We start from the raw sequence: 21,099 nt of genomic DNA, 5'->3' as shown, positions 1-21,099 counted from the left end.
TCTCCCCAATTGTCCCGTACAGTGGGACTTCCCTCGCTTGGTTTCACTCTGTCCAATCGTAGCCAGAGCATCTCGAGCAATGGCTTCTCTTCCTGTCCCCACACCATTACCTCTGGAAATCCCCAGGATCTATCCTTGGTCCCCCTCCACCTCTTTCTCTACATGCTGCCCCTTGGCGACATTATCCATCGACAAAGGGCCAGTTTCCACACGCACGTTGATCACACCCAGCTCTACCTCTCCACCACCTCTTTCAACTCCACCACCTCTTTCAACTCCTCCACTGCTTCTGTGTTGTCAGACTGCTTGCCTGACATCCAGTCCTGGATGAGCTGCAATTCCCTCCAGTTAAATATTAGGAAGACTGAAGCCATCATCTTCAGCACCACCCCCCAGCAAACTCCATACCCTCACCACCGATTCCGTCCCCCTCCCAGGTTGAACCAGACTGTTCGCAGCTGTGGCTTCCTGTTTGACCCCGAGCTGATCTTCCGGCCCAATATCCTCTCCATCATAAGGCTCACCTATTTCCACCTCTGGAACATTGCTCACCTCTGCCCATCTGCTGCTGAAACCCTCAACCATGTCTTTGTCACCTCCAGACCCGACTATTGCAATGCTTTCTTAGTCGGCCTCCCATGCTCAACCCTCCATAAATCTCTGCTGCCTGTATCCTATTCTGCTCCAAGTTCCACTCACCCATGACCCCTGTGCTCGCTGAACTACATTGGCTCGTTCCCCCAACATCCCAAATTTAAAGTTCTCATCTTCCTCCAGCCCTGCAACCCTTTCTGCTTTCCTCCGACTCTGGCCTCTTGTGCACCCCCTCCCTATGTCCCACTATTGGCGATCATGCCTTCAGCTGACTAGACCCTACAATCTGAAGTTCCCTCCATAAACCTTTCAACCTCTTCTTCTTTAGGACCCACTTATTTGACCAAGCTTTAGTCACCCCTCTGAATATCTCCTTCTTTGACTCGGCATTGATTATTGCCTGTTTCTACATTCAAGGTGCTATGTAAACACAAGTTGTTGTGCTGATATGGACAAATTAGTCACATTTTTCTCTCCAGGTTTGTCATTCAAAGCATTTGATTGAATCTGTTTTTTGTACTTAACCAGTGGTTATTAGCTACAACAAGAGATACCCCTTACCAGGTGGCAGTGTTCACAGAGTAGCTCCAGGCTACTTGCTGCCAGCCATCTGTTCATAGAATCATAGAAAGTTACAGCACAGAAGGAGGTCATTCGGCCCATTGTGTCTGTGCCGGCTGAGAAAGAGCTATCCAGCTTAATCCCGCTTTCCAGCACTTGGTCCGTCGCCCTGTAGGTTCTTCAAGCACTTCAAGTGCTTTTTAAATGAGTTGAGGGTTTCTGCCTCTACCACCCTTTCAGGCAGTGAGTTCCAGACCCTTACCACTCTCTGGGTGAAAAAAATTTTTCTCTAATCCTTCTACCAATTACTTTAAATTTATGCTCCTTGGTCACTGACCCCTCTGCTAAGGGAAATAGGTCCTCCCTATCCACTCTATTTAGGCCCCTCATAATTTTATACACCTCAATTAAATCTCCCCTCAGCCTCCTATGTTCCAAAAAAAACAACCCAGCCTATCCAATCTTTTCTCATAGCTAAAATTCTCCAGCCCTGGCACCATCCTTGTAAATCTCCTCTGTTACAGGGACATCCTTGATGGAAAGTGCACACTGTAATACTGTGATAATTTGTTACCTCAGGCTGTTCTTTCTGGTGATGAGAATGAAGGTTTAAAGCACCCTGGATTGATGCTGAAGTATTCTACATATAAAAACTTGGCCAGTTTAGCAGCTCAGAAAGACGACCCAAGTACAGCTATGGAGTTTTACCTGGAGGTGAGAAACAAAATTTATTTATTTTTAAGAAGAAATCATGTGCAGGCTCTCAGCAGTGGATGTGAGGAGATCGTTCAGAAAAATTCTTTTTAAAAAAAAAATCAATTTTCTGATTTTGGCAGATGTGAAGCTGTTATATGGTTGTGGCTTAATTTCTTTCGGCAATTAACTCGATCGTTTTTAGGGCAGCTCACACCAAAAAATTATCACGGCCCCTCGTTCCCATCTATAATTGCTTCAATTTAAACAATGCCAACAAGGCTTACATACCATTTTTGCTCCTCTTCTCTCTGGTTCCTCTTGCGCCCCCTCCCTCGCACTTTGATTATGGCTGTTTGACTCGTGCCCCCTCCCTCGCACTTTGATTATGGCTGTTTGACTCGTGCCCCTTCCCTCGCACTATGATTATGGCTGTTTGACTCGTGCCCCCTCCCTCGCACTATGATTATGGCTGTTTGACTCGTGCCCCCTCCCTCGCACTATGATTATGGTTGTTTGACTCGTGCCCCCTCCCTCGCACTATGATTATGGCTGTTTGACTCGTGCCCCCTCCCTCGCACTATGATTATGGCTGTTTGACTCGTGCCCCCTCCCTCGCACTATGATTATGGCTGTTTGACTCGTGCCCCCTCCCTCGCACTTTGACTATGGCTGTTTGTATCACGCTCCCCTCCCTCGCACTTTGACAATGGCGGTTTGTCTCACGCTTTCCTCCCTCGTGGCGGTTTGTCTCGTGCTTGCCAGCACTCTCCTCTATGTACAACCCTTTTTTGTCGTGCCGCTTTCCACGGTGTCCATGCTGCTGTGTGGGAGTGATGGAGAGGATGTGGCAGTTTGAGAACCACTGATAAATGAAAGAAACTGACATTTATTGGCCTGTGTTTGAGATTTTTGCTTCTCCGGAGTAGAATTTGCTTATTCTCTGTGCTTGCTCTCATCAGTCTGCCCCCTTATTTGTAATGATTCTCTTTCACAGGCTGTAATGTTGGATTCTACAGATGTGAACCTCTGGTATAAAATAGGAAGGGTGGCACTGAGACTGATTCGAGTTCCATTGGCTCGCCATGCCTTTGAAGAAGGACTGAAGTGTAATGCTGATCACTGGCCATGTCTGGACAATCTTATCACCGTGCTGTACACACTTAGTGATTACACCAGTAAGTTGCAATGTCCCGAATTCCTGGAGAATGCTTCTGTATGGGATGACCAGTTCCACCCAGTGCACTTTGATCAGTATTTGATATTTAAAATGCTGCTGATTGACATTACACTGTGAGCAGGATTTTATGGCATCCTGGTGACTCTGCAGAGACCCTTGCTGGAAGGTGTGGATGTCAGGAGAGGGCAGGATCAGACTTTGATTGCGATAACATCCATGGTCAATTTACCAGCTAATGTTGATTGTCTAGGCTTGCATACAAGGAATGGTCACTTGGCAGAGGTACTTGGGTGCTGAGCCCTGTGAAATGGGAAGAATATGTGGGTCGGAAGGGCAAAGTTTTAAGCGGTACAGCGCTTTCCATTGAACCCTGCTGGTTGTGCAGGGAGAGAAGGAGAAACAGAAAAAAATGAAATTCTTCATTGCAGAAGTTTATTTGTTAAATTCAGATATTAAACTGTTCATCTCTATAATTTAAAAAAAATTTCAAAAGTTTTGCATTGGTGTGCATTTCCTGCAGTCAATATTTTTTCTGTCACGATTTGTTTCATTACAGTCGCATTTCTGCTGCACTGTTTGTCAAGCTTTTCAGTTTTTCTATTAATTTTACTTACTCTGAATCCTCCATAGTAGATGGTGCTGTTGCTGAGTTACTTTTTGAGACCTCCCAGGTCCATTTCCAGCCTAAATGCAGACCTGTGGCTCCCAGTGAACTTTTATATGTATAAGAATCTGAGTGGAGTTGATTAATCCATTTGATGAGACTCTTTAGTCTAAATGGCTTTGAGACTGAAAAGAAAGAAAGACTTGCATTTTATATAGCGCCTTTTACAACCTCAGGACGCTCCAAAGCGCTTTATAGTCAATGAAGTACTTTTGAAGTGTAGTCACTGTTGTAATGTAGGAAACTGGAAAGTGTTAACTGTGTTTCAAGTGCGGTCCTTTGGTGGAGTGGAGTTAGTCACACAGCTCTCTGGAAATAATGCAGGCTGCCTACTGGTCCCAGTCATTAGAGTTCAGTAGACCTTCAGCTGTCTGCTTGATCTCTGTGAAGCTAAGCTGTTTGATGTCATGTAAATCTTACTGGAAGATTATTTTTTTAAAGATCCCTGTTTGGACAGAGACATGCCTGAATTGATTCTTACAAGATGAATAAATTATTACGATTTGGAAGATCTATAATAGGAATCATCAATTATTTGGGCCTGATAAGATGTTTGTAGTGTGCTCTCAGGATAACTAGTGATCGATATCCTGAACTGAAAGTGCCATGATGTATCTGTACTGAATGGCTGGAGACAGAATTGTAATAGTTATGCAGCTGAAAGCTCATTGCTGACCAGATTTAAGAAGCTGACTGGTGCTATACCACCTTTGGTGTTTCTTTTAATGCTCACTGTCAATAATAAAATCTTCAATGTCTGTGCTGTCCAAATACTTTTTTTTTCTTCATTTCTTTCTTTTCTGTATTGTGCATGTCACTTACCTTTCCTTTTTCTGCTAGTAATATTGCAAAATTGGAGTTTCATCTATCGCAACCCAGAAGTTGCGCCCGTTTTGCCGATGCCAAGTTACACTCAAGTGTCCTCTTAATCTTATTAGATTATGTCTGAATTTAAAATGGGCTTACATGGGCATAAATCAGTGCAAACATGGCAGAGATGCTGAATGTTGTATTTGCGGAAAAAGGAGACGCCACACCTACACCAGTTTATTTCTTCTTTGAGACTTAAAATTAAAAGTTTCAACTCATTTAACCATCATTCATGTACATCAGGCACAGCATGTTTAAGAACCTGCAATCGGGGTAGCCTTTCAATATTTAATGTCACTTATACTTCGCCATAAAATGCATTCAAAGAAACTGATAATACAGAGTAGGCCTCAGTGAGGATAATTTTTTTTTAAATGTTGAAAAAATTGCAATTAAAAGACCAGATGCAAATCTGGATGCAATGTTGAGACCCCCTCGAACAAGTTCAATTGGAGGATACCTGCATTTGATAGTTGGGGGCTAGGTCAATTTTGTGGGCGGAGGTTTGTTTGGATGGAAGGTTTGATGGACGGACGTAAAAGATCGAGGCGACTTGGGCATATTGTAGTTATGCACATAACTCTCTTACACCCAAAATTCTGCGATCTTTTAAGCCCAGATTACATGTGAAACTCCAGGCCAGTCTGTCCCACGCAGAGTATCGTCACTGTGCGTGTGCATGAATTGTGTTCGTGCTGTTCTGTGTTGTCAACTGCAGTTCCTGCCACAATTGTAGTATTTTGCATAGAACTGAAAGGAACCTTTTAAAATTGTTATAAGTATCTGAGAACTGGCAAAATAAATCCCAGACTTCAATTTTGTGTTCTTTACATTTGGGAACTTTGTACATAAAATGTGTAGTTTGCACAGATGTGATCTTCACGTAGCCTGGTGCATACACAGTGTGCCTGGTTTATAGGTCATTCAAAACAGACATGCAATGTGACCTATGCATAAGATTTAACATGAGTTTTGAAGCCGGTTTTTAAAGCTATTTAAATTAATTATTATAGATATTGAAGTGTACATGGATAGTGGCAGCTTTGTAAGCGAATGTAATGCATAATTTTTTTTTAAAAAACACCCGAAAACATATTGGTGTTTGATCTTCTCTCCTATTTCAGATTGTCTTTACTATATTTGTAAAGCTTTGGAGAAGGACTGTCGGTACAGCAAGGGCTTAGTTTTGAAAGAGAAAATCTTTGAAGAACAGCCGTGTTTGAGAAAGGATTCCTTCCGTATGTTCTTGAAATGGTAGGTTTTATCAGCTCTAACATAATTTGATATTGTGTAATTTTGCCTCTTTCTATTCTTGCTGGTAGTGGCAGAGAAAATTGCTGTCGGCACTATGGTAGATCTATTTCCAACATCGAGCTCAAGCTTTAATAATTATCCTTTTGAAAACCATGGACTTGAGTGCCCTATATCTGTAGATATGGCAGAGATGCTGAATGTTGTATTTGCAGAAAAATCATCAAGAGCAGCTTGTAGTTCAAGTAGCAAGCGTGTACTTGAGGTGCCCCAATCTAATTGATCATGAAAGGGGAGTTGGAAAATAAATGGTGAGGGTGGGGCAAAATGGAGTAAAAAAAGGGAGCAAATGGATGGAAATGGGACTGGAGGGGTGAGAATCGAAGGGAAGGGGAGAATCGATGGGGAGGGACGATCGTGAAGCGGCGAGTGAAGAATGGATAGTGAGGAAAGAGGGGCAGAATGGATGGCAAAAGGAAGGGCAGGGAAAATGAATGGCAGTGAAAGTGGGACAGATGATAGCAAGGAGAGAGGGCTGGAATGGCTCATAAGGGTGTGTGGGCAGAATGGATAGTGAGGAGAAAGGGGCAAATTGGGAGGTGAGTGAAATAATGGGTGCATCATAAAAGGAGTGGGGAAGGGTGTAATGGATAATGGCAAGAGGATGAGGGGGGAAACTCGTTGACGAGAGGAGGAAGAAATGGGCAGGTTGGAGAAGGGAGAGGCCAGAATGAATAACAGTGGGCAAGGAAGAGGAAAGAACGGGTGCTTGTTAAAGAGGGAATGACAGTGAGGGGGGAGAGGAAAGATTGGTAAATCAAGGCGGAGGTAAATGTATGTCAATGAAAGGAAGCAGGAAATGAAGGGGCAGAAACTGGGAGCAGTGCTTTGGAGGATCTTCCTGATTCAGAGTTGTAATGCTCTCAGTTGGAGGCCAAGTATCATCAATAAATCTTTGTAGTTTCAGGTTTAATGCAACTCTCCACAGTCCAGTTTAAAGGTGATTGTGAGTACTCGCTTTGCAGCATTCAAGAGTTTGGTGAACCCTTTTGACTTGTCTGTTCTCAAACACAGAGATAGCTAAACACTCTTTCATGAAGACACTGCCCCTTTTAATGCCTGTTGTGGACAAAAGTCAGTTGTTTCTAAATATTACTTGCATTCATTGTACAAAAATTTTTACCACTTACTAAAGAATTTTCTGTGGTGAGATATTTTTGATTTCTGTTTCAGCATTCTATACTCTGTAATGCACTAAAATGGTTTGTCTTGTAATGGAGGAGTTGCTTTAGCAGCAGCTCAGATTGAAAATTGACTTTGACCTGCTATCTCGTGATCACTTTACTAATATTTTACTGAGTGAGTCTACCAGTTTTTGTAATATCAGATGTGGTGTCAGTAAAGGCTTTACCATTACACATCTGTTCTCTTTGCAGTTATGTATCCACATGTTCATGTACTATCTTTGAAATCTAAAAACTATCTCTGATGGAACTCCTAGTTTGCTTTGAGTCATGTAGATCTATATTGTGCTGTCAGTGGCAATTAAATTGCCTTTACAGAGATGACTATCCACTGTGCATGGCATATGTGGAACCTCCAACAAAATGATGATAGGGAAACTGAGGGCCTATCACAATACATCCTTGGTCAGTTAGGCAAATTGTCGCTCTTGACTAAATTTGAACAAAACTGTTTGATTCAGTGGATCTGTTGCAATTCATCATTTGTTTTTCTCTTACTTTTCATTTCATTTTCCCTTTTCTTTCTTCTTTATCCTCTTTACCTCTGCAATGATTTTTTTTTCCATTTAATTCCCATTGGAGCTATTATATGGGGATACTATAGGCAGTAGCATGGAGAAGATATGGAAAGGTCACACTGAGCTGGGAACTGGGACTTTAATCAGAGCTGGGATCTGGGCTGCTGAAATATCAACAAGCCAGCTTGTGTTAAATGTTGCTCGATACTCTACCGACCACTCTGGGTGGTGGTTGTGCCAGTGGTGCCTGGCTTTGCTTTTGTTTTGGCCTTTATTTTTGGGTGTGTAGCTGCAGTGATCTCCAATGGGTTAGAAAGATATGAGTTGATAACTTATGGAGCTTGTCAGACTATATTTTGAATACTATGTGCAGTTCTAATCAGCCAATCATTGGAAGGATATTAATCTCCTGATGGAGAATAACAAAAATAATTTGGATATCAGCCATCTAAGTTGTGAGGAAAGGGTTAAGGAAGTTGGGCTTGTCCTCTTTGGGAAAAGGGAAAACTTCAAAGTAACATAAATTGAAGTTTTCAAGATTATGAAGCTATTGCTGTTGGGGCATTCGAAATACCATTTTCCCTTGAGTGATCTTTGTGCCGTATGAACAGGAAGTGTTCTTCTTAACTCCATCCTTGCAGAGGCTAACAATGAACTCAACTGAAGTAAATTGTGTACTGAAATTTATGTAGGATTCCCAGTACATCTTCAGTTCTTTGGAAAATGGCAAATGGAATGCACAGGACCACACTAGTACAGGGTAAAAATTATAATATTTATGTACAAATTAGCCATTGAAATTTATAAAAAAGGCAATAACTACAGAGATATTATATCCATTCTCCAGAGCACTACATAATCATTTACATATACAGCACAAAAATGCCTTTAAAATGTCAACTTGCTGAAGCTGCTTTTTGTCCAACAGAACAGTATTTTGTATAGTAGGTTTTAAAAGTTTCTCTAAAGCACCATTCTGTTCAAAACTTGATTAGGGAGCACTCTTTCTGGCTCCTTCTCTGGTACTCTATCAGCATACGTCTACAGTTTTGCTTTGAAGATGGAATTCCAGCCAGCTTTGACAATGTCAATGGCAATGTATATAGTAGAACTTTGTTTACTTTATTAATTTTCCTGAACAAAGTGCCTTTCTTGTGTATTGAAAAATACACGTGGTTTATATGAGCTCAATTATCGGGTGTCACACTATCACAGAAATGCCTTTCCTTATCAAAAGTACAATGGTGCTAATTGGATTTGAGTCAACAGGCTTTGTTAATAATGCTTCAGAGAGGCCTATCTAAATAACAGCATGCTTTCTGTCATTTAAGACTAAATTGATCCATGCAAATTGCTGTAAATTTCTATGATTCTATGAAATTGTTCAACACAGTAAAGGGTTCGACTATCAGTGAACACAGGTTAAAAATTGAGAAATCCAGAGTAAGAAGTGAAGTTTATCACTCAAAGGGCAATGAAGTGGTAGTATTTTAGAAAAGGTCATTGAAGCAAACAAGCTGTGTAGGTGAAAGCCATTTTGTGCACGCAAGGCTCCATAAATAGCAATGAGACGAACGACCTGCTATTATGGTGATGATGGTTGAGGGAGGAATGTTGTCCAGGATATTGGGAGAACTCTGCCACTAATTTGAATAATGTAGTGGCTCATTATTCTAGGAATGTTTTAATGTCTCCTCAAAGACAGTACCTCTGACAGTGCAGCACTTCCTTAGTACTGCACTTAATGTGCTCCAGCCCTGGGGTATAAATGGATTCAAGAGACATTTGGATAGGTTTCTGGAGAGAGACGGAATTGAGTAATTGGGTAAATTTTGCACTTGGATAGAAAATTGTAGGTTGCATGCACGCGATTTCCCGATTATATGTATGCGAGGCTCCATGTTGAGACCTTGCATGCGGAAAATAATTCACGATAAAGTGAGTAGGTGAGGTTGAATTTAGGTCAGATGGCCTTCTCTCTTCCTCACTATTCTTATCACAAAACAAAACGGGAAGGATTAAAATTATCTCGTACTGTTATAGTTATTAGCTTCCACTCTGAAGTTTGCTTTGGTCTATTTTATCTTCTTTTTGTGTTTAGTGACATGTCCATTCATGCATTGGATGTGGATCCAGCGGAGGCTAAGGCTGTTGTTGAGGAAGCTCTTGAGCTGCGTAGGAAGAAACAGGCATTGGCAGTACAAGAGGAGGAGCCAGACCTTCAGCTAATACAACCAATCTCTCCCTTCACGTATGTAACCTTTACAGGCTGTTTGTGAAATGTATATTTAATCTCCTGTGTGGGCCTGAAAATTTAGCTACCCCATTGCCTTAGACTGGTGGATGTGTACGGGGGAAGGGATGTTTATACACGCATTCCTTTTCCATCAAAGAAGTAAATAGTCTGCTGTTCAACAGTCACGAAGTTAGATAAAATGAGAACAAATCTTGCCACTACTTTGTAACGACCTTAACTAATTTAACGCTTTTTTGATTCCCTTTGTTAACATTAACCCAGATTTCTGTAATTGCGGTGCTGTGCCATAACTCTGGTAGTTTGTGAATGAAATGGATAGAATTCAGTAAGAGTTTTAGGAAGACGAGATTCTTTTTCATTGAACATCCCCTTAATCCAATCCTTAATTTGTTCTAAGAAAAGCACATGCTAGGCACACCCACTAAATGCCATTTTAATGTCACAGGTTTTGGGAATGCCGTATCTGGCATCCCACCCCTGTGTTCCATATCGTTGTTCTGGTTACACATTGGAACATTGGGACTAAGACTCTCTGCTGGTTGTATTGTCTACAAAGCTGCCTTCAGGACATTCTTCAATCTTCTGGAAAAAATTGTAGGTTAGAATAGTTAGTATAGTTTCTTATTATTGCTGCTACATTTTCATAGTTCTTGATAAGGTTTCTAGTATTTTATCTGGATTTATTGAAAATTCACCAGTCATTGCCTCTCTACCATATTCTTCATTCAGCATCCTCCACACACTGGGAGTTAATCCAGGTCTGGGTTTGTTCTAGGAAACCATGTTCTACACACACTCACCTGTTGACATTTTGACATCAAAGAGTTCAGGCAAAGCCACATGAGACATCTGTGCTCTATATCCCGTATAAGCTCTGATCTTGAGCTGGAGTGCCAGTTTGGTTTCCCCCAGTTAGAAATGACATTCCTTGCTCCAAGGACCACGGTCGTCCTTGGGCTTCCTGCAGAAACTGTTATTGCTGCTATCCTCTCAGTTCCTGGTTATTAAAAGTTTTCAGTATTCCTTTTTAGGTTCAGTGATGCCCCAACTCTCTTTTTCTGAGTTCCAAAAAAAAGATTAGGGATTTCAAATGACTACTGGCTACTGCCACAGGGGTCTGAATTGATAAATTAGGGGCGTTTTCCAAGATGGACCAAAGTCATCAGGCTCACTCTGCATCTGCTGAACCTTTATACATCAATCATTGTAAGATGGTTGATCATTAAAGCCTGTTCATTATGTAAGGAAGATATTATCTGAATTTCCAGTATTTATCCTGTATTTGTTAAAGGGTATTGGAGCAATCTTTTCCCCATTTCTTAACGTGTACACATGGATGTGAATGATAGATTTGAGTCCAGTTTTTCTAAGGTTTATAAGATGCTTAAATTATTTTGACTTTGGACTCTCTCGCACTATCCAGTCCAAATTATTTTAATCATTCACAAGCCAACCTTATTGTAGCCAGAGCATGGTACAACATTGAATGCAATACTCCTACTTGCCAGCTGCCACAGACTCAAAGATGCATCAGCTGAAACTACTTTTATTTAACAATCTCTGTGATAAAGCACTAATAACATTACAAGGTTAAGTATTGAGAATTACAATAAGTATTTCATATAACCTCTTCCTTTTAGTAGGTTGGATACTGTAGCATTGGGCGATTCTGCTTTCCTCTGGGGTGCTTTTGGTGAATCCATGGTTGTTGTCTCTTTCATTGGTTGTCTTCTGGTTTAAGTAACCTTGCGTGAACGTTATCTCTCTACTGTTACTTTACTCTTGGGGGTTCAGAGGCTTAAGTTTTTAATCATGACAACAGCCATGATACACTTTACAAGTTACAATTCTATTCCATTAAACTCTTAACATTTCTTAATTTTCCACTCTTAAACATTTCTTAAATTTTCACTCTTAAAATGTCTGCTTTTTGAAAATCTGTTTCAAAAGTTCTTTAAAACTTTTAACTTTCTTTCTAGAAACTTTCTAACCATCTTTCTGCTAGTCCTTCTGCAAAACACCTGAAATCTCTTGGAAACACTCATTTTCATGGTGTGAAGACATGATTTTATACCTTAATTTTTATTATGGCAATCCTACTTACAGGACTGAAACATTAGTGACTAAGAAGATTAATTCTAACACATGGTTTCTTCCAAGGTATCATTCAACTAGACAGGCATGTGTTATAAACCATGATTGCCAAATGTCAATTTGACGTAGATGAACCAAGCTTTGGCTTTGGTTTACAGGTGGTGGTGGTCTCAGGGGCACATTGTGCTTCAAAGGGTTCCCCTGCAGTCAGTACATCCAACTGATGCACACCTGTTAATGTGGGGGTTCTATCTTCAGCCTGTATGGGCTCAAGGCAAGTTCAGTATGACTGAATCCGTTTGTCGTGTCATGTACCTGGAATTACGAGTTGGTTGTGGAGCATTTCCAAGCTCTGGCTCAGGGCAAGTCAGTATGTCTCCGGACAGACAATATGATAGTGGTTCAATATGTAAACGAACAGCGTTGGTCCTGTTACCAGTTCTTCTGTCAAGACATTATCCAGTTTGCCCATTATTGCCTGAACTTTAGGGGTGATACATTGGGCTCAAAATTTGGTTGAACTGGGCAATATGGCATCAGATAGTCCACATTCATGAAAGGTCTACACTGAGGCTGTCCAAAATATATTCAGGATAAAGGGTATCTGGACATCAACTCATTCTTCTCACAGGGCAAACACCAGCACCTGTGTTTCTGCTCAAGGTAAGGATGTGGCAGCCTGGAACTGGATGGTCTGTCCTTTTCTTAGACCTGAAGATTTCTGTACACATTTCTGCTGTTCCCTGTCTCCCAAAGTGTTGAAGAATGAAGCAAAAGAGATCTCAATGATGCCCTTATTGCACTACAAACCATAATTCCTGGACCTCCTAGCATTGAACAGTGCCTAGGTTTCACTTTCTCTGCAGGAGAGATCTCTTCTCAATTTTTAGCCCAGATACTACACATGGATCCAGCATGCTTTGGTTGACTGGCTTTTGAGACTGGACATTTCTTAAATCAAGGTTTACCATGCTGAACAGTTGACCATTCCACATATGTTCTCGTCCACTCTTTAGTTTTCGATATGGTTGTCCATACTATCCTCTACCTTTTGCCTAGCTTCCATTGTGCAGTTTTGTGGGAATTACCCTGCGTGAGTCCATTCCTAATTTACTGAATACACCCAATGCATCTCTAGCAATGGCTTCTCTTCTCAACCTCTAGAGTCCTCAGGGATTTATTCTTGGACCCCTCCTGTTGCTCATCTACATTCTGTTCTTGATCATAGCTAAGGATAAACCCAGCAACTACAGGCCAGTCAGTTTAACCTCGGTGGTTGGGGGAGCTTTTAGAAACAATAATCCGGGACCGAATTATCAGTCACTTGGACAAGTGTGGATTCATTAGGGAAAACCAGCATGGATTTGTTAAAGGCAAATAGTGTTTAAATAACTTGATTGAGTATTTTGATGAAGTAACAGAGGGTAGGTAAGGGCAATGCAGTTAATATGGTGTATATGGACATTCAAAAGGCGTTTGATAAAGTGCTGCATAATAGGCTTGTCATCAAGATTGAAGCCCGTGGAATAAAAGAGGCAGTAGCAGCATGGATACAGAATTGGCTAAGTAACAGGAAGCAGAGTAGTGGTGAACGGTTGTTTCTCGGACTGGAGGGACTGTGCTCCCCAGGGGTTGGTACTAGGACCACTGCTTTTCTTGATATATATTAATGACTTGGACTTGGATGTACAGGGCACAATTTCCAAATTTGCAGATGACACAAAACTTGGAAGTGTAGTGAACAGTGAGGAGGATAGTGATAGACTTCAAGAGGATATAGACAGGCTGGTGGCATGGGCGGACACGTGGCAGATGAAATTTATCACAGAAAAATACGAGGTGATACATTTCGGTAGGAAGAATGAGGAGAGGCCATATAAACTAAAGGGCACAATTCTAAAAGGAGTACATGAACAGAGAGATCGGGGGTATATGTACATAAATCGTTGAAGGTGGCAGGGCAGGTTGAGAAAGCGGTTAAAAAAGCATACGGGATCCTGGGCTTCATAAACATTTACCTGAGGAAGGAGAAAATCTCCGAAAGCTTGTGAATTTAAAATAAAATTGCTGGACTATAACTTGGTGTTGTAAAATTGTTTACAATTCATAAACAGAGGCCTAGAGCTCAAAAGCAAGGAAGTCATGATGAACCTTTATAAAACGCTGGCTCGGCCACAACTGGAGTATTGTGTCCAATTCTGGGCATCGCACTTTAGGAAGGATGTGAAGGCCTTAGAGAGAGTGCAGAAGAGATTTACTAGAATGATTCCAGGGATGAGGGACTTTAGTTACATGGATAGACTGGAGAAGCTGGGATTGTTCTCCTTGGAACTGAGAAGGTTACAAGGAGATTTGATAGAGGTATTCAAAATCATGAAGGGTCTAGACAGAGTAGATGGAGAGAAACCGTTCCCATTGGCAGAGGGTCAAGAACCAGAGGGCATAGATTTAAGGTGATTGGCAAACTGATATAAAGCGTGATTCGGCAGAAAGTTTAGAACATTTAGTAGGAGATGAACAAAATAGCTTAATACAGAAGTCAGTATAAATATACGAAATTGATGGGCAGGAAAAGACCAGCTCATCCATCAAGCCTGCCCCACAACATGATGGCCGGTCCATCATGACTAAACACTTCTTCCCTCCCATCCACCCCCGCAGCCATGTAATCTCCTGGCAGAGGCAAAAAAACCCAGGGCCAATAGGGGAAAAATATTCTGGAAAATTCCTCTCCGACCCCCTCAGGCAATCGAAACCTTTCCAGGAGATCACATGGACCAAATGTTATCTATAAAGACACTAACCTTCAATAAGATTCGATCTCTGCCCCAGTCCAACTCCCTCTTGAAGGTATAGAGAGAGTCAGCACTCACCACACCAGCTGGCAATGTATTCCAGAGGTTCACTACTCTCTAGGAAAAGAAGAACCGTCTAATATCCAGTCTATTCCTACTCTTACATAGTTTAAACTTGTGTCCCCTGGTCCTCCCCAATCTGTTAAACTGGAATAATCTATCAATAGGGATGCTATCCAGCCCTTTAATTATTTTATAGACCTCTGTCAGGTCACTTTGAAGTTTATGCTGCTCTAAAGTAAATGGACCAAGGTCCTTGAGCCCATCCGAGTAGCTGAGGTTCTTTAAGCTAGGAATCATTCTTGTAGCTCTCCTCTGGACCTTTTCGAAGGCCACTACATCACCCACCGTGTGGGAGGACCAAAACTGGGCACAGTATTCTAGATGTGGTCTGAGCAGCGACATGTATAATGTCAAAATGGTGTGCTTTGATTTATACTGAATGGTTCTATTGATACACCCAATACCTTATTAGCTTTAGCTTTACATTGATCATGAACCATCGTTGATCTGTGCACAATAACATCTAGATCTTTTTCTCTCTCAACCTCTTTCAATAATGTTCCCTGCAAATGATACATGTATTCTTTGTTGACCCTACCAACATGCATGACACTACATTTATCTAAATTTAACGCCATTGGCCATTGTGTAGCCCACTCCCCAAGCACATGTAAACCTTTTTGGATTTGATTGCACTCCTCTACAGCGTTAACCCTTGCACAGGTTTTGGTATCATCTGAAAACTTACTTAACCATAGTCGCCACACCTTTGTCCAGGTCATTAATAAAGACTGTGGAGAATAGCCTCTTCGCTTTCCCAGTGATCATAAAGGGCATCTCTTACCATCCCTTCTAGCATCTTCCCAATAATTGATGTCAGGCTGATAGGCCTGTAATTCTCTGGCTCTGATTTATCTCCTTTAGGAATTATATGAGCGAGCTTCCGGACTAAGGGAACTATCCCTGACTCGATTGAACTATTGAAGATACGGGCAAGGGGCTCACAGAGCACCTGTCCTATTTCTTTAATGACACTTGGTTGGATATTATCTGAAGCTGGATATCAATTTTGAGCTTTCCTAATCTATCCAAGATGTCATTACTATTTATTTTAATATTAATAATGTTATTCAATACAGAGCAGAACCTGGAACAAAAGCATCATCTACAGGAGTATAGACTGATGCAAAATAGTCATTTAGCAGCTCTATCATAACCTGAGAATCAGCTTGGATCTGCCTAAGTATCCTTTAGTGGCCCTATACAGTCCCTAATGGTCTTCTGACGTAGCTGAAAAAGCTTTTGCTATTACTTCCACAATTATGCACCATCTTCTTTTCCAGAGATCTCTTGGCCACTCTTATGGTTGTTTTTGTCTCTCTTAATTGCATGCGATACTTTTCCCTGTTGTCCTGTGAGTTAAATGCCTTAAGTGTGTAAAATGCCGTAATTGTGTAGAATGCCTTCTGTTTCAATCGAATTTGCCTCTGCACATTCCTTGTCAACCATAATGGTTTTGTTTTGCCACGTGCCCTTCTTTTAACCATTAGGACATACTCGGCTTCACTCTGAGATAATGGGGTAAATTTTAACCCCCAAGGTGGGTTGAGGGGTGGGTGTGAGGTTAAAATAACAGGTTTTTGGAACGGGACCGCATCCCGGCCCCAACTCACCCACTTCTGGTTTTATCCCAGGCAGGTTTCTGTTGCTGATCTCTGTTGCTGGCTGGACCCCCTGATGTCGTTGCAGGCTGGCTACCCCCCCCCCCACCCCACCCGATCTCCGATGATGGCTGATTCCCCCCCGCCCCGATGTTGTGGCTGGCTGACATCCACCCACCCCACCACCCCCCCGCCCCCTCCGATTTTTTTCCAAGCCCTATGATCTCTGTCTCCCATCTGCCCCTCGCTAATCTGCAGCTACTTTCACTGCTGACAGGCAACCAGCCTGTCAATCTGGCTGCTTGGAGTGTGGGAAATCTGGAAATTCAAATACTTATTTTCAATTGAGTTGCGATCGCACATTGCGCCGCATTCAGTTCGCTTCCGGGTTCTTCACGCAAATATCTGTGGACATGTGGGGTACCCGGCTCAGAGTAAAAATCATGCCCAATGAGTTACTTTGACATTTAGTGACTTTTATGTAGGCAAACACAACTCCATTTTGTGCACCACAAATCTCACCAACAACATGAGATAAATGGCTAGTTGATGTGTTTTGGTAGCATTGTTTGAAGAGGAATGTTGGCCAGGGCACTGGGAGAACTATGAATACTTGTTGGAATCTTTACCATCTACCCGAACAGGCAAATGGGGCTTAAATTTGTCTCACCCGAAGGGAGCCAACGCAACGTTCCTTCAGTACTCCGCTGGGGTGCCATCTTAAATTATGCGCCAATCTTGGAGTGGCGCTTGAATCAATGACATTCTGACTCAGAGGTGAAAGTGATACCAGCTGAGCCATGCTGATATTTAGTGCTGTTTATATCTACGACTGTTTGAACATCTCTGTGGGTGTATCTGCAAGTAGCATGTGAGCAGAAATGTATTGTGAATGAAGCAAATATAAGCAAAATTTTAAAAACACTTCATACAAAGTCATTCCTGAGTCAGGTGCTGGGAGGTACATGAGGTGGACTGTGGGATGAAGAGTTCTCTTTTTTTTTTCCCTCGCCCCCTCGTTTCCTCCTCCACACACTGGTCTCTGCTCAGCACTGTCTTCTGATGTAATGGCCAAGGAAACCAGGGCATGCAACTTATAGGAGCACTTGTATACTGTACTATTCAAAGACCAGTGCTGCAGTTCCTGCAGGTAACATAGTCACTTAATATATTGTTGCGTTTCCTTTTTGTAGGTGGAGATGTTTGGGTGAGAGCTTACTGGCTACGTACATGCACTTGACGTCTTCTGAGCCTCCTCACCCCAGTCTTGGTAGGATGATAGATCTTTGCATGTACAGAGATCCTTCCCAACACCTCTTGACATCACCAACAGGCACGCCTGTCAGTGTTATCCAGCCCAATCCCACTACTTCCAGTCCTGCACCAGTGGTGACGGCACCAACAATGCCAGCACCAGCCGTGGTTACACCAGCAGCTCCAACTCCAAGTGTGACAGAAGCTGTAGCAGTACAAGGTTAGTATGAGTACCATTATATCTGTGACATGAAGAATGAGGGGTTACAGCAAGTTTTGATGTGACACTGAGAAGATGTAGCCCATGAGCCAGTATAGTTGTATGTTTCCTGGTATTGAGTGAAGTTGTTCTAGAATGCCTCGCTATTTTAGTAATTACAGTAGTTCTGTTTACATTATACTGATTGATTTTGAATCAGTATTACTGAATGATGGGACATTGTTCTGAGCCGATAGTCCTCTTGACCTATGCAGGGAAAAGCATGGCAGCCCAGGTGCTGCTTCACTGCGGCGGACAGCGGGGAAGGGATAACCATCTCCGAGCCAGACTTATATATTTCTTAAAAGCTGGTTTTAAGAGCAGCTGAAATGGATACCTGAGAGCTGGTCAGCTAGCTCCCCTCGCCCTCGCTGTGAGTGCTGCATTTTGGGGATAGATGTAATTGGCAAATGGGAGGGGGAGAAAAAAGCTTGGAGAAAGTATTACCCTCACAAAAATCTGGTTTACCATCAGGCGCGCACAACTACTTAGATTTAGTTCTCCCCACCTACTAAAAGCCATCTCTGAATACTTTGGTGACTTGACATTCATTTATTTCTGACATGTGTGAAGCTCCATGGGATGTTTTTCTACGTTAAAGGCACCATCTAAATGCAAGTTGTTTGTTGAGGTGAGCTGTTCTACCAGATTACAAAATAACTTGCTTCTCCACACATTTGTAAGATTAACTTCATTTAGTGCTGCAACTATTTGAGTACAGAAATATGAATTTTAATTGAACCCAATTACAGGAATTGACCGCTTACTCCATGTCTTGCCTAACCCTAGCTCCCTCTCCTCCTCCTCCTCCTCAACAACAACAACAACAACAACAACAACGACTACTTGCATTTATACAGCGCCTTTAACGTAGTATTACATCCCAAGGCACTTCAAAGGAGCGTAATCAAACAAAAAATGACACTGAGCCAAAGAAGGAGATGTTAGGACTTGTGACCAAATGCTTGGTCAAAGAGGTAATGTCTTAAAGGAGGAGAGAGAGAGGTGGAGAGATGAAGAGGTTTAGGGAGGAAATTTTTGAGCTTAGGGCCTAGACGGTTGAGGGCACATTCGCCAATGGTGGGGCGAAGGAAGTGGGGAACGACCAAGAGGCCGGAATTGGAGGAATACAGAGATTTCGGAGGGTTGTAGGGCTTGAGGAGGTTACAGAGATAGGGAGGGGCGAGGCCATGGAGGGCTTTGATCATAAGGATGAGAACTTTAAAATTGAGGCATTGGTGGACCCAGAAGCAACGTAGGTCAGCGAGCACAGGAGTGATGGGTGAATGATGCTTGGTGTGGGATAGAATGCGGGCAGCAGAGATCCTCCACATGCCCTGAACACTAATTTAACAGATCTGTAGAAACATACACAGAAGATAAACAAAAATTGATGAGCCAAAAATGTATTGCTTAACTGATGTACCTATGTAGCTGAGACGTTGATAATGCTAATCTGAAGATGCCAAACTGTATAAGCAGATTGTGTTCCACTCTGTCCTCATAATCCAAGAATGTTGTGGCATTAAAAACAGAAAATGCTGGAAAAGCTCAGCAAATGAGGCAGCATCTGTGGAGAAACAGAGTTAACGTTTCAGGTCGAAGACCGTTCGTCAGAACCCAACGTAGGTCTGATGAAAGGTCTTTGACCTGAAACTGCTGCCTCACTTGCTGAGCTTTTCCAGCATTTTCTGGTTTTATTTCAGATTTCCAGCATCCGCAGTATTTTGCTTTTGATTTAATGTTGTGGCACATGGCGCACTCATAGCATCTCTGGGTGTACCCAAGAGTAGGCAGTGGCACCCATATTTTTACAAAGCTTAGAGTTTGGGTCCTGCAGTGCCTGTTTACTGGCTAGGCTTCCTAATTGACCTGGATCTAAACCAAGGTTTAAGGAGGATTTGGGTCAGTTCAGGATTTGCATAGATTAGTTATTACATCTGGTATCTGATTTGTCCAAACTTGTATTGAAATGTGTTTTTTTTTGCAAATGAGGTATGCATTTTAGTAAGTAAACACTCAAAAGCAACAGCTGTGAAATTATGAAAAGAATGCATATTAATTCCTGAATACTTTTAAGTGTTGATGTAAATTAAGTTAACAGAACTACTAATACAAGTAATTGATAGATGTTACTGGTTCAACATAATAGAAACTAAACACTTACGAGGTATACCTTTTATACATTGGTATGTATTGAAGGTGTTTGATAAATAGTGCACACAACTCAGATAATGAAGCAGTCCGAGCCCGCATACAGCACGACCTGGACAACATCCAGGCTTGGGCTGATATGTGGCAAGTAACATTTGTGCCAGGCAATGACCATCTCCAACAAGAGAGAGTCTAACCACCTCCCTTGACATTCAGCAGCATTACCATTGCCGATTCCCCCACCATCAACAACCTGGGGGTCTCCATTGACCAGAAACTTAACTGGACCAGCCATATAAATACTGAGCAGGTCAGAGGCTGGGTATTCTGCGGCGAGTGACTCACCTCCTGACTCCCCAAAGCCTTTCCATCATCTACAAGGCACAAGTCAGGAGTGTGATGGAATACTCTCCACTTGCCTGGATGAGTGCAGCTCCAACAACACTCAAGAAGCTCGACACCATCCAGGACAAAGCAGCCGGCTTGATTGGCACCCCATCCACCACCCTAAACATTCACTCCCTTCACCACCGGCGCGCTGTGGCCGCAGTGTGGAACATCCACAGGATGCACTGCAGCAACTCGCCAAAGCTTCTTCGACAGCACCTCCCAAACCCACGACCTCTACCACCTAGAAGGACAAGAGCAGTAGGCAAATGGGAACAACACCACCTGCACGTTCTCCTCCCAGTCACACACCATCCCGACATGGAAATATATCGCCATTCCTTCATCGTCGTTGGGTCAAAATCCTGGAACTCCCTTCCTAACAGCTCACCACCACCTTCTCAAGGGCAATTAGGGATGGGCAATAAATGCTGGCCTCGCCAGCGACGCCTACATCCCATGAACGAATTTTTAAAAAAAGAAACTGCCTCCATGTTGGAGAGCGTACACTGTATTTTTTGGTGATCAGACGCATTGACTGATCCATTTAACTAGTTGTGTTTCCACTCACCATCACTGGTCGATTGTAAAATCTACTGC

At 42.3% G+C, this 21,099-nt stretch overlaps 1 protein-coding gene across 3 annotated transcripts in view; it reads left to right on the top strand.

Moving 5' to 3' along the window:
* Window positions 1-21,099, top strand: part of cabin1 (calcineurin binding protein 1) — a 483,310-nt gene that overhangs the window by 22,456 nt on the left and 439,755 nt on the right. For all 3 annotated transcript variants that reach the window (XM_068005469.1, XM_068005470.1, XM_068005468.1), the window contains exons 4-8: window positions 1,735-1,869; window positions 2,846-3,026; window positions 5,687-5,816; window positions 9,677-9,826; window positions 17,639-17,919. In XM_068005469.1, the coding sequence (XP_067861570.1) occupies window positions 1,735-1,869; window positions 2,846-3,026; window positions 5,687-5,816; window positions 9,677-9,826; window positions 17,639-17,919 (877 nt within the window). The remainder of the gene's footprint in view (window positions 1-1,734; window positions 1,870-2,845; window positions 3,027-5,686; window positions 5,817-9,676; window positions 9,827-17,638; window positions 17,920-21,099) is intronic.

Source organism: Heptranchias perlo, chromosome 25 (genome assembly GCF_035084215.1).
Source record: "Heptranchias perlo isolate sHepPer1 chromosome 25, sHepPer1.hap1, whole genome shotgun sequence".
NCBI lineage: Eukaryota > Metazoa > Chordata > Chondrichthyes > Hexanchiformes > Hexanchidae > Heptranchias > Heptranchias perlo.
Note: the sequence above shows the minus strand (reverse complement) of the source record. Positions and strands in the feature narration are given on the sequence as shown.